The sequence below is a fragment of the Microplitis mediator genome, chromosome 7 (genome assembly GCF_029852145.1).
Source record: "Microplitis mediator isolate UGA2020A chromosome 7, iyMicMedi2.1, whole genome shotgun sequence".
Classification (NCBI taxonomy): domain Eukaryota; kingdom Metazoa; phylum Arthropoda; class Insecta; order Hymenoptera; family Braconidae; genus Microplitis; species Microplitis mediator.
Genome location: NC_079975.1, coordinates 21762653 through 21776587, shown reverse-complemented (window position 1 = coordinate 21776587; position 13935 = coordinate 21762653). Strand labels below are relative to the sequence as shown.

Here is a 13935-nt window from a genome sequence, read left to right as displayed (position 1 = left end):
CTAATTAATTATAATTAAATCAAAAGCTTACCAAAAACGCTCTTGTTAAATTTTTTTTTATATCGTTTTCAAAGTAAGAATGATAAAAACATTTTACTTTTATTTCAAAAATTAATTTTTCTTTATTTAATATTTAAATACTTTTTTGATTTTCTTTGTTATCGACTTTTCGAATAGTCTTATCTATGAATTACTTCATTATTGACAATCTTTTCAATCTGTGGATATTGAGTAAAGATGTCTTTGAATATAGAGGACTTTGAGTAAACATAATATAGATGAGATGTTTACAAAAATTTAGTGGAGTACAGTTGTCATTAAATATAGTCGTCACTGAGTATAGATGTCGTCTTTGTGCTTGAGTAAAGAAATTTTGAGTATAGATGAGTATTCGCCGACATTTGAAATTAAAAAAAATTTTTTTAACAGATAAATAATGAAAAAAAATGCAGATATTGGAAATTTCATAAACTATACGTGCGATTTTTCAAAATATTTTTTTTAATATTTATTTTTTTGTTAAAAGAAATCCAAAAATTTTTAAATGTTTGCTAACTTTACTGTCATCGAAATTTTTTGTATTCATCAATAATTTATTAATTATTCTCACCACGCGGTAAATTTAAATATTCGAAAAATAAATTATTATAAATTTTAGAGAAAAAGTAAAAATCGTACGTCAAAATATGACAGAAATATTTAAAATATTAAAAAAAAAACACGAAACAATAAGTAGAAATATCCCCTGAATATTTTGAATTAGAAGAACAATCCGCGTCAAATGCAACAAAAAAAACTGTAGTACCATCACTGGCTGCACGGGAGCGCTTTCAGGCCAGCTGGTAAACTAGCAAAAAGAAAAAAAAATACATTACATACCATATACATTCCTTAAAAAAAAAAAACATGCCCGGACTAGACGAATTTCAAGTTGTCAGAAGACGTAGATCTCAACGTAATCGTCAAGTAATTCCTCTGCCACTTGGTGTAATTCTGTACCCGCCTGAAATAAATACCGAGCATCTTCTGCGGTATGTATAAAATCCACACATATATTTAAATGTAAACGATAACTGGTAATTTATTGATCAACACCATGCCCACGTCTAACCTCCAATCACCTCAGTCTAGATTTAGTAAAATTAGTTTTTAAATAATTTATTTTTCAGCTCAATGCTCGATGCCGTAATAGTCCTGCGTAAATCACCATACCGTCAAATATTGTTCGATTGTTTATCGAAATCACTATCGATATTAGACCGTGATCCAATACAAGAAATAGTTTGCTATGGTTTGGGTAATTTTTCACAATCTCGTTCTTCGAAGCATCAATTAGCGGCATTATTAACAATTAAGTCACGATATCAGTGTCCAGTTTATTTATACGACCCAGTATTTTATCCTGAAGAGATAGAAGTACTCGAACTTCTTGGACTATCGATTATTCCTGTAAATGAACATGCCCAGAGAAAAGTTAACAATGACACACTGACATTATTTTACATGCCCCACGTGTATAAAGGATTGATAGCTAATTGCGTTAATGCTAATTGGGGTTTAAATCTTAACAATTGTATTTTTTTCACGAATAGTTTTGAATCGATAAAAAATGATTTGGGCAATGGGCCCCGTAATCGTGGGATTGCTAATCATTACCAAATTGCCAGTGAACTGATTGAGAAAGTTTCGGTTTGTGTTGATGAAATTTCTCTTAAGCTGTCTAATACCGATCAATATTGTATGGCCGATGCATTTAACTCTACCTCGATACATGTTTTTAAAAATTCACGACTAACTGATGTACCTGATGATTTTTGGGTACCTATATACAGCGAAAATTATCGGTTTGATGAAAATCCTGCAGCTGGACATTAAAACTATTATTTTTTTTCAGCGGTAAATTTATTTTATTTCATTTAATAAATATATATTTTATCTGTAGAAAATACGATTTTTAATTGTTCATGATTATCAGGGTACAGAAGTTTGTGCTCAACGATAAGGATAAAAGAAAAGAATTTGCACAAATTTTTTTATATCAAGATGACGACGCGAGCAAATTCACGTGAATTAAATTAAAATATATGTTCAAATATCGAATACCATAAAAGAATGTCGAAATTGAGGTTGTGAAAAAAATATGTCAACAAGACAACTAGCAAGACCACCAGCAAGACAACGAGCAAGACCGTCAGTACACGCAGATAATTTTTGAGTAAAAATTACCCATAATGTTTAGTACTGTAAGGACATCTAGCCAATAACTAAATTGTTTCTATGTTGTTAGTGGAAATTGCACTTCATTTACATGCTATCGAGCAGTATATTTTACAATGTGCATAGGAAAAATTTAGATATTTTCCACATGTCCTCATAGTATCACATTTTTTGGATAATTTTTACTAAAAATTTCTCTGCGTGTAAGACGAGCAAGTCAACTGTCTTGCTGATGGTCTTACTAATTGTCTTGCTGATAGTTTTATTGACATATTATTTTCACAACAATTTTTTTCTTTTATTTTTATTGTTGCGCACAGACTTCCGTACCCTGATGATTATTAACCTCCATACTCTGTAAAAAATTGAAGGGGAGTTTATTTTAAAATAAACTCCAAATCGGAGAGAATGCGGATTCCAATAAAATCCAGATTATTTCGAAATCTCAAAATATACGAATTCCCTATTTACTTCGTATGCGGAGTCATCTTTTTTTTACTCCGGAACTCTGAGTGGTGGAGTGAATTTGAATTTAAATAAAATCCGAATTACTCCGTTAAAAAACAAACTCCGTATTTATTTGGTATGGGGAGTGATTTTTTTTTACTCCGGAATTCCGAGTAAATTTGGAAATAAGTAAAATCCGTAATCACTCCGAACTTACTCCCGATTTTTTACTTAGGAAAAACACCAATTTCAGGGTGGCCACGAACCGGGAATGATCAGGGAATTTAATGCAACCGGGAAATATCAGGGAAATGTCAGGGAATTTCGAAAAGTATCCGCGAATTAAATTGTTACAGTTCAAAATTAAAAAAATTTTCAATAATACACTAGTTATAAAAATTAAGGGATGTTAAAAAAAGTTCAAATTTTAAAGTGATTTTCAACAGATTGTAACTCGAAAGAAAATGGTCATACGATAAAAACAAAAAAGGCAAATTGTAGCTCCAAGTGTCTAGTTTTTTGATCTGGTCTCTAAATTTTTTATTATGTGCGGTTCCAGAGTAATCCTAAGAAAACTATCAAAAAATAAATTTACCAAATTTTTGCTCGTCTTAAAAACGGTCTTCGAGCTTCAATAAATTTTTTTTGATAATTATGATTGATTTTTGATTGCTCCGGAACCGTGCGTAATAAAAAAATTTTAAAACCCAGGTCAGAAAACTAGACACTTGAAGCTACAGTTTGACTTTTTGTTTTTATTGTACGACCATTTTCCTTCGAGTTACAAACTGTTGAAAATTACCAAAAAATTTGAAATTTGTTTAATATCCTTTAATTTTTGTAACCAGTGTATTTTGAATTCATTTAAATCATAAAATTTCTTATTAAATATTTTAACTTATACATTTTTAACATCGAATAATCAAATCTAGGCAATATTAATTTATTTTATTGCCTTTTTTTCTGGTTTCTCGCATGATTTAATTATCAAATTTAATTATTAAAAATGAAAATATACTAAAAACTTTGAATATCTAAATGATACGAATAAAATTTCTAAATCAGGGAAAAATGTGAAAACCTTACTGGAAAACCGAGAAATATCAGGGAATTTTGAAATCATTTCTTTGTGGCCACCCTGAAATAAAAAATTTACTCATACCACAACTTCGCACAAAATCATCTCGTATCATTGTCCCAATTATTAAATTTCCCAAATGCAACGTATCCATATCAGCTTCCAATTTTTCGTCGAATGCCCAGAAAAAATTGGACTTAGAAAATATTTTCCAACTTTCTAATTAATAAGAAAAAATGCAAAAAGTTATCGCATCATTAAAAACCTTAAATTGTTTAATAAAATTTACTTTGTAATTTCATTCAAATTATTGTGGTCATTTATGACCAGATGTTAATGCGACTTAAATTTTAAAAAACAATAGTAATTAGTATTAATTAATTTAATCGTATTTTCTAACAAGAGTAATTTATTAATGTCCTCATTTTTCATGAAAATATTGCGATAAAAAAAATACAATGACCTCATTAAAATAATTATAGTAATTATGAACTATATTTAATTTATTTTCGTTGCAGATAAAAAATGAACTCAAATTTAAAACTAATCCGGTCGCTATTAAGTGAAATACGTAAAACAGCGAGTGAAAATAAAATAAGGGACAACATTGTCGTGCGTTATGTTATGGCACAAGCTAGAGAACACCAAGAAACTTCCGAAACACTTTGCAAAGCTCGAGAGGAATTGCAGCATCTGGCTAAAACTTACAATTGCTATCTAAGCTCGCTGAGATCTTACAATGAATTGAACAGTCAGTACTCTGGTGCCGGCGAGCGCAGCGTTCGCGAAACCGCTGATCTGGTCGGCTTCAAACTTCCTCACGATCCAAAGTAATTTATACAAATAACACTTATTCAAGCTAATAGTTTTATTACATAATGATAGTATGTAAAAAAGATAATTACGTTTGTAAATTTTTAATAAATTTTTGAGCGTAAAAAATATTTATTTTATTAAGTATGACAATTCATTTAATCGGTGATATAATTTATTATTTTAATATCAGTATCAGTATCTGGATATTTTCTATGAATACATTTTACGTATTTGCTTAGCAATTGTTGATAATTGCATATTACTTGTTCCTTCGTAAATAGTACCGATTTTACAGTCACGGAAATATTTTTCTTGTGGAAAATCTGTTGTGAATCCAACACCGCCCATAAAATCTATACATTTTGCCGTTACTCTCAGTGCGGTTTCTAAAAAAAATATTATTATTTTATTATTGCAATCTAACGAGTCCTTAAATAAATAATTAAATAAAATACTGAGTGACTTGGGATGAAACAAAACGATTTCAGACCAGGGTGAAGTTGGCTGACATCACCCGCAGGTGGAAATCGTCTTTCATCCTGAGTTACACACCAGTTTTTCATGATTACCAGCACTGGAACTTAAAGTTTCATCAGAAGCCAGTCAGGAACAAGTTAATTTAAGACCAATGGTGTCATCAACTATTAAATTGTAGTTTGCAATTTATAATTAAGCAGAAACTATAAATACTTTTTGAATCGTTTATTTGAGAAACCCCATAAGTCATGTTTTTTACGAAATTGGGTTTTTTGCATTTTTTGGTTCTTTGGATGTCCCTCCATAGAAATCAATCAAAATATGCATCAAATCAGCGTTTAAAAAAAATTAATGGGGTGACAGCAATTTCATTTAATTGAGAAACCCCAAGTCAATGACTCAAATAAACATATGCAGTTTTAGTTTTACAGAAATAATTTTTTTTTTTTTTTATTTAAAATTCGCGCTTTTTTGGGAAATTAATTTCAAATGTTATTTTATCGTTGACTGTTATATGACTAATTAAAATGTTTAAATTAATTATAATTTTTTGTAATTTCTGAGTTCCAGAGTTCAAATACATATTTAATACTTCATTTTATCAGTGTAATAAATGATTTGAGTGGAAACATTTTAAAAAACAATGATTTTATAACTTTTTTTCCGTTTGGTTGAGAAACCCCCTCCCTGATTAAACAACTGAATTCGATCGAATTAAACAGAATTAAATTTTTAATTCTATTTAGTTCAGATAAATTCTGTTAACTCGGTACCTAACTTAAAAATGAATTCTGTCTAATTCAGCAGGAAAACTAGAATTTGTCCAAATTAAAACGAATTTAAATAGTTCTATTCGTTTTAATTCTGATTAATTCGAAAATAATTCTTCAATTTCTGGTTCTGAATCCGAATTAAAACGAATTTGAAATTTTTAAATCGGTTTTATTCTGTTTCATTCAAATTCAAATTTTCAATTCAGTTCAATTTTTTTTTTGCAGAATTCGACAGAATATCACAGAATTAAAATTTTTAATTCGGTCGAATTCAGTTGTTCAATCAGGGCTAAGTCAATCAACTTTAAATAATTTTTTTAAGTAGTTTCAGTTAAAAAGTTAAATTTTTCTTGTTGGAATCTTTTCCAGAGACGCTAACATTATTGTATTAAATTTTTTATTTATTATTTTAATGTCAAGTTTTTCCAAAAAAATGTTTTTTGTGTTTCCTGAAAAATTTTGTTTTCTTGATTTATGGGGTTTCTCAAATAAACGATTCATTTATTATTGACACCAATTTTTATAAAACTCAATCACAGTTAGAACTGTCATTTACGTAAATAAAATTAATGGTCTGAAGCTACTATTAAATAAATGACATATCAGAGTTTAAATTACGAAAGCCTTCAGTCAGCGGACAGGAAAATTATTTGTTTCTTCCCAAGGAACGAAACACAAATTTTTCTCCCGCTAACTGATGGCATTCTCCATTTACGCGTTCGCTGATATTAATTCGCGGCATTGGACTGAAATTATCTTCTATCTACTGGCTGTAGAAACACTGAAACCTTAAGTTTCGATGGTGAAATGAAAAATATATCAATACCTGAAGCAACAAGTTTAGCCATCGCTGCTTCTTTGACAAAATCTTGCTTAGCTTCGACCATTCTTGCGGCATTATAAACTAATAATCTTGCAGCTTCTAAATCTGTTGCCACCTGCGCGATTTGATGTTGCATCGACTGCGGAAATTAACAAAAAAAATTAATATTTTATGCAAAAAATTTGCGGTGTGAACGCAGATTAAATCCAGAGTCCGATTCACTCCTAAAGAGATTTGGACTCCAAGGGAAAGTGAATTTGGATTTAAATAAAATCCATGATCACTCCGAATTCACTCCCTATTTTTTTACAGAGTAATTAATAAAAATAATAACTAATAAAATTAATTACTTGGAATGAAAAAATATCACTTCCAAACTGTTTACGTTCAAGAGTGTACGGAATCGTTGCATCAAGACATCCTTGAGCGATACCAATCATCTGAGCGCCGATACCAATGCGGCCTTCATTTAAAAAACCCGCTGCGTATTTATATCCATGCCCAAATTGTCCTAAAATATTCGTCGCAGGCACGCGCACATTTTCAAAGTGCACCATACACGTTCCCGATGCTTTTATTCCCAATTTATCTTCAGGTTTTCCTACGGATACTCCAGGCATGTCTCTGTCTACAAAAAATGTCGTAATCCCGCGATAACCCTAATAAATAATAATAATAATTGTTATTATAAATATTGTTTATCGTTTTTAAATTTATGTGTAAAGATAATAACGCTAATTTATTTATCTGGCCTTTAATTTTCACATATGAATTTTCTTTAAAAGATAAGATAATAAATATTTTTTTATTTCGCGCGCTAATTAATCTTGTTTATTATTTACTAAACTTACATTCGATGGATTTGCATTCGCAAAAACTATAAATACACCAGCGATATCGGAGTTTGATATCCACATCTTTGTCCCATTAATAATATAATGATCCCCATCTTTTTTTGCTTCTGTTTTTAATGAAAACGCATCTGAGCCAGCTCCTGGTTCGGTCAGACAAAAACTTCCGGGCTTTAAAAATTAAATAAATTTAATTATTTTGCAAATAATTTTTAAAAAATTTATGAAAGTAACTTACGAATTCTTGGGCTAATTTTGGTAGATATTTAGCTTTTTGTTCTTCAGATGCAACTTTTATAATTAATGAATTAACTAATGTGTTATGAATGTCAACAAGTGCGGCTACTGCACCATCAACTTTAGCCAATTCTTCAACAGCTAAAATTGTTGTCATAAAATTACAACTACTGCCGCCGTAATCTGTTGATATTTCTAGTCCCATTAACTGTAAAATTAATAATAATTAATAATTAAATGTTAATGAGTTACTTCGTATTAATTCCAAAGTTACTTAATTTATCAGCCGTATGATGAATTCAAATTTTGTATTAATTTTTTTCCGCAAAGAAAAGGATTTTACATGGGCGCCATTTTAAATTTAAAAAAAAAATCAGTAATTAATTATTAAATTTTATCAAATCCCGTCTACGAGGGTTTCAAAATTCAAATTTTCTTTTTGCTTACTGTAGAAAAAATCAAAATTCCGATCATTGATTTTTAAAAACTTCGATTTTTGAACAAAACCGAATCTCAGCCCAGTGGCGCCCAGTCTTTTAAATTCAAAAAGGATTCAACGCTGTTTTAATTTCTATAAAATTAAAATTTAAAAGCCGAGTAAATTTTTTTGAATTTTAAATTTACGAGATAAATTTTTGATAATTTAAAAAAAATCAGTTACCAGAATTCACTATCGTTAAAAAAAATTCATTGAACTTTAATAAATTAAGTAAATATTGCCAATGAATTTAAACGACCAATTAATCAAAATATTAATTTTTATCAGTATATTTCAAACTTTCGCAAGCAACGTAACTTTTTAAATAAAAAACTAATTATTTTAAGTAAATTAAAATCTTACTCCGTTTTCAAACAATTGTTTTAAAACACCATCGTCTATTTTTCCTTCTTTTTCCATTTTTTTGACCAATGGTCCAATTTGTTCCTTAGCTAACTTGGCAACTAAAAAAAATTTGAAATTTAAAAATTAAAATTCATTTTTTAAAAAATTAAAAACTTATAATTTAAATTCTTATTCTCAGCTAATAATTACTAACAAGGACATAGTGATGTCCTTGTACTCAATTAAATATATATCTATTATAATTAATATTCTCTACTTAAAATATCTAATATATCATCTATAAATATAAATAATAATTAAAATATACCAGTTTCTTTCATCATTATTTCGTCCTCAGTAAATTGGGTCAAAGGTCCTGGTGTATAATTTAATACTGATGCAGTTACATGAAATTTTCTTTTTTTTATCCATTTTTGTGGAGTCTAAATTTTTAAAATTTAATTATTAATTAATAATTTTAAAAAATTTTACACTGCAAAAAAATCAGGAGTTAATTCGGAATAATTTCGGATTTTATTAAAATTCAAATTCGCTCGGAGTTCCAGAGTTTAAAAAATATCACTTCGAATACGGAGTAATTCCAGAGTTTATTTCTCTAGTGATCTGGATTTTTTAAAAATTGATGTAAACTCCAGAGCGAATTTTACCTCAAGAGAATTAAATAAATACGCAGTCATCTGCTCCGAATTAACTCCGGATTTAATTCGCGTTCACTCCGAAAATTTCTTACAGTAAATTTCAAATAACGAATAATAAAAGAAAAAAAAGTACTTACTTTTCTCAAAAGTGTTTTAAGAACGTTCATTATTGGGAGTTAAATTATAAAAGAAAATAAAAATAATTTGAATGAAAAAAAAATTTAATGAAGAATGACGAGATCGATTGGATGAAAATATGTGCGAATCGTATGCTGTGACAAAGTAGACTAATAAATAATATAATATCAAATAAAATAATATTGAGTGAGTACCGGAGTGGGACTGATCGACGAGGGCAACCAAACTGGTTGTTATATAATAAAAAAAAAAAAAAGAAATAATAAAAAGAGGAGTTTAAAAAAATTGAAGCAAGTATCTTGAGATACTTGGCTGGTTGGTCGGGCGAATATAAATTAACTACTCACAATTCATCAATTATATTATATATATAAGATATTTTATTACATTAAACTCTACAACAAACTGGTGGCTTATCACAGCGCAATTGCTTATCAAATGCTGACTTGTTTTATATCACAATTATTTTAAAATTTATTGTACTTCTAATTCTATTTATCTATTTGTTGCACTTTGCCCATTTGAGATATTAGATAAATATTTATGCATAATTATTTTATTTTCAAATTTAAGTTTATCAAAGTGTGGAATTTTGAATTTTTTTTCTTATGTTTATTTAATGATAAATTGATTCAAGGATTAATGAACGATGGGGATAAATTTAAAACGATGCAAGGTATGACTGATGTGTCTGGAAATATGTTTTTTTGGTTTGGTTGAAAAAATTAGTGACGCGGAATTTATTGATGAGTAATTAAATTTTTTTGTCGGTTGGTTTTTTTAAAAGATGGGAAGCTAGAGTCTAAACTATTGGATTTACATAAAAATTTGTTCTGACTTTTTTGTAGTGCATTAAATTTCTCACAAAATTATTTCAATAAAAATTTTTTGTATCTTTGATAGTTGAGTCAAAATTTTGATCGGAAGCTCGCTTTGAAAAATGAAGTTATTTGATTCGAATCTGAAATAAACTTTAAATCTTTCTAGCATCTAAACTATTAGATTTATGCAAAAATTGAAAGAATACTTTTTTGTAGCGCATTGAATTTCCTACAAAATTTTTTTAATAAATTTTTTTCGTATCTTTGATCGTTGAATCAGAATTTTGATCGGAAGCTCGTTTTGAAAAATTTAATGATTTGATTAAAATCTGAAGTAAACTTATAATCTCTCTAGCATCTATACTATTAGATTTATGAAAAAATTACAAGAATACTTTTTTGTAGAGCATTAAATTTTCTACAAAATTATATCTCTTCAATTTTTTCTTATCTTTGATAATTTAGCCAGAATTTTAATTTGAAAAGCTAATCAGCTCAATTGATGTTTCTACAAGGTCACGTGTTACTAAAAGTAAAAAAAAAAAATTAAAATTCGCTCAAATCTTTCAGCTCTTAGATAAACTCACATAAAAATTCAAATTAGCATAAAAAAAATCGGAGTTTCAAAATCTCTAAAAAAAAAGCGCGATAAATTTATTGATTATTAATCACGCGAATATTGGATAAAAAAAAAACCGACGGTTTTATCAAAGAACAAATAAGCATTTGTACATATTCTTTGTTCAGATAAACGTTTTCGGAGGATGGGTCAGTATATATTTCATATGTCATAATAAAATGCGATAGCAACTTAATATAAATTTCTCTGAAGCAATAATTTATTCCTATCACTCATGTCAATCATCATCAATTTAAAAAAATAAAAAATTCCATATATTTATATTCAATAGAGTAAATTTATGAATTACTGTGATTTTAAAAAATACAAACCTGTCTTAATACAAATGTTTCCAATATAAAATATATCGACGCTTTTTTCCCGTCAAAAAAAATTAATATATTTTTTAAAACTTAATAATTGTCATTAATTAAATTTCTCTTGTTAATTATTAGTCTAATAAATTTTTAATTAACAGGAAATAAAAATGTTCACTAAAAATTTTTATTTTTAATTTATTTATTTAATTAATCAGATTTATCATTTTTTTTAAATTCAAAAATTTCCCTCTTATTTTTAAATTAAATAATTTTCCCGGCACTCAGTTTATGCCCGCGGTTGTTTAAATTTTCATTAATTTATTAAACAAAATTAATTACAAAAATAAAACAGCCCAAGTAACTCCATCTCTTGTCGACTCTGCGACTTAAATTCAAATTCAAATTTTCCCGCCAATTCTAAACTTTCTCTGGCCAATGAAACTCGATAAAAAAATCAGCCAATCGCTCATCGACTCTTTCGGCTCGCGCACGCGCACTTAAAATCTCGCACTCGTGTCGTGAACTTCTTAATTACCGCAATAAATAATTAATTAAAATAATTAAAACTTAATTGCTCTCTATCAATCAAAAAGTACCCCAACAAAATCCAAAAAATTAAATAAAAAATCCTCAAGAAATACAACAAAATTCTAAACCTGCGCATAAATTCTGCGCATCAGTAAACGCACGCCGGAATCGATCGATTGTTTTCGTCGTCCATAAAAATAAAATCACGTTTCCTTGGCAATGTGGATTATGTTTAACCTGGTAATTTATTTCATACAAATAAATAAATAAATATAATAGGTAAGTTAGATAATAAATCGCCATTAAAAATTAATTACAAAATATAAATTTAAATAAATAATTAATGTCAGTTTTAGTATTAGTGCCAGTGGTAATTCAGTAGTGGGAAGGAGTCCGCCGGAAGGAACGACGACAGCTCCACCGATATTCCTTTATTTCATTCGTTCGTTACATTACTTCACTTACTATATACTACATATATATATCCGATAGTATATTATACATATACGTGAGTTAGGATCTAGTGAAATAAAATTAAACAACCAAGTGAACCAGTGGAGTGAACAACATCAGCGTAGCAGTCAAACGGTGTTTGGTGTACTAGCAAGTTGCGTTAGTGGTTTTTTTAAAAAAAAAAAATAAAAGTTAACCGGTGTCTCTTGACAGGTGAGTGACTTTATTTTAATTTCCTCTAATTTTTTTTACTCAACATTTATATTTACCAGCATTTAAATAAATGCGCGTAAAGTTTATATTTTAATTGTTGGTACAATAAATTTATAGTTGGGTTTAAATTTGTGATAATTGAGAGACAAAAGAGAGAGGAGAGAGTGAGGGGTGTGTCACTTTTGATACATATATATATATGTATTTATATTTATGTTTTATTATACAATTTTGTATATATTTTTTATTTATTTGATTATTATCAGTAGTAGGTATGGATTTTAAAAATTATTTATTTAAATAATTAATAAACTCGGGTTATAATTTTTGGCAGCCGCCATTTGCCGCCCTCGGGATCCAGATTACGGCCCTGGAGTTTTGATAATTAAAATAATTTTTGAATTATTTAAACACTTGATAATTTATTTATTGGTCAGTGTTGATATATTTTGGTATTTATTTATTTATTTATTTATTTATTTTTTTTTGGTGGTTAGATGGTTGGTTGGTTGGTGGGTTTTCTGAAGAGTTTTGAGATGAATAGCTGGAGATTAATGTTTAGTTATTTATAAATGGGCTTTCACGGAAATGATTATACATTCTTGTGTTAGTCGGTCAGTGGATGGATGGAACTAAATTCAACCATGGATAAGCTTTTAATGACGGATTGTCTTGATAGGCAACAAGTTTTTTTATTGGACGATTTTTTATCAACTTTTTGGTTAGGGACTGGGTCTAGGTATGGAGTCTAGTCGGGGAGTTTCTATTGTAAATTTATGGATTTAAATTCTTTTGAATTGGACGGTTTAGTTGTCTGCTGGATTTTCTTTTCAATACGAACTGATACAAGTGCCAAGTGCACAATAACACGTGTTTTAATGTTACAGGTTGGGGATATTTATTTTTCATTATAAATATTTTTTTTTTTCATGGTCCTGAAGTTAGTAGACAATTAATTTTTAGATTTTCCTTTTCAATAAATCAATTGCGAAAAAAAAAAACTGGAAAAATGCACATGTAGGAAATTTAAAAAATTACAGGTGCATTTTTTTGAAATATTTTTTTTTAATTTGACGTTTTGATTAAAATCAAAAAATTATGAGACGTCAGCTAACCTTAGTACCATTCCTGAAGTCAGTAGACAATTAATTTTTGGGTTTTTTTTCGACATATCAATTGAGAAAAAAAAAAACTAAAAAAATGCACATGTCGAAAATTTGAAAAACTACAAGTGCAATTTTTTTGAATATTTTTTTTTATAATTTGTCGTTTTTAAAAAAATGTACAAATGATTAGACGTCAGCTAACTTAAGTATCATTCCTAAAGTCAGTAGACAATTAATTTTTGGATTTTTTTTTCGACAAATCAATTGAGAAAAAAAAAAAAAAAAAAAAAATGCACATGTAGGAAATTTAAAAAATTTTATGTATAATTTTTTGAAATATTTTTTTTGTTTGTAATTTGTCATTTTGACAAGAATTCAAAAATTATTAGTCGTCAACTGTAGACTTTTTTTTTTCTCGTCAAATAATTGAGCGAAATTAAAAAATTAAAAATTTTAATTTTAAATGAATTATTAAATATTTGAACCCAATTAATTAAAAATTATAATTAATTCTGATTTTAAAATCATTCATTTTT

General features: G+C 28.1%; 3 protein-coding genes across 17 annotated transcripts in view; 2 read left to right on the top strand and 1 right to left on the bottom strand.

Moving 5' to 3' along the window:
- Positions 1–857: 857 nt before the first annotated feature.
- LOC130672191 (protein FMC1 homolog) lies at positions 858–4686 on the top strand. Of its 3 annotated transcripts, XM_057476590.1 has the most exons (3): positions 858–1031; positions 1170–1896; positions 4261–4400. In XM_057476590.1, exons 1-2 carry the CDS (start codon positions 907–909, stop codon positions 1873–1875), a joined length of 831 nt encoding a protein of 276 aa, XP_057332573.1. In that variant the 5' UTR covers positions 858–906; the 3' UTR covers positions 1876–1896; positions 4261–4400. The 3 variants fall into 3 exon arrangements, with proteins under 3 accessions (XP_057332573.1, XP_057332574.1, XP_057332575.1); XM_057476591.1 differs by lacking the exon at positions 1170–1896 and having other exon boundaries at positions 896–1031; positions 4261–4686; XM_057476592.1 differs by lacking the exon at positions 858–1031 and having other exon boundaries at positions 1758–1896; positions 4261–4686.
- Positions 4649–9687, bottom strand: LOC130672190 (short/branched chain specific acyl-CoA dehydrogenase, mitochondrial). The gene is made up of 8 exons (XM_057476589.1): positions 9339–9687; positions 8871–8985; positions 8561–8661; positions 7721–7927; positions 7483–7653; positions 6982–7290; positions 6635–6770; positions 4649–4944 (listed from the first exon to the last, which is right to left on the bottom strand). The coding sequence occupies exons 1-8, from the start codon at positions 9366–9368 to the stop codon at positions 4769–4771; spliced, it is 1245 nt and encodes a 414-aa protein (XP_057332572.1). The 5' UTR covers positions 9369–9687; the 3' UTR covers positions 4649–4768.
- A 1947-nt stretch (positions 9688–11634) lies between these two features.
- LOC130672189 (protein hu-li tai shao) overlaps positions 11635–13935 on the top strand; it is a 52957-nt gene continuing 50656 nt past the window's right edge. For 12 of the 13 annotated variants that reach the window (XM_057476588.1, XM_057476587.1, XM_057476585.1 and 9 more), the window contains exon 1: positions 13055–13180. In XM_057476588.1, coding sequence (XP_057332571.1) covers positions 13070–13180 — 111 coding nt within the window. In that variant the 5' untranslated portion in view covers positions 13055–13069. Of the gene's footprint in view, positions 11907–11977; positions 12294–13054; positions 13181–13935 lie in introns of those variants that run through there. The other variant, XM_057476577.1, reaches the window with a different exon arrangement.

Bases quoted from the DNA above. Each gene is read 5' to 3' on its own strand.
- LOC130672191 (XM_057476590.1), top strand. From the start codon at position 907: ATGCCCGGACTAGACGAATTTCAAGTTGTCAGAAGACGTAGATCTCAA. The intron at 1,032-1,169 runs GTATGTATAAAA...TTTATTTTTCAG, and splicing joins AATACCGAGCATCTTCTGCG to CTCAATGCTCGATGCCGTAA.
- LOC130672190 (XM_057476589.1), bottom strand. From the start codon at position 9,368: ATGAACGTTCTTAAAACACTTTTGAGAAAA. The intron at 7,291-7,482 runs GTAAGTTTAGTA...ATTATTTATTAG, and splicing joins CGAATGCAAATCCATCGAAT to GGTTATCGCGGGATTACGAC. The intron at 4,945-6,634 runs GTATTGATATAT...TATTTTTTTTAG, and splicing joins GGCTAAACTTGTTGCTTCAG to AAACCGCACTGAGAGTAACG.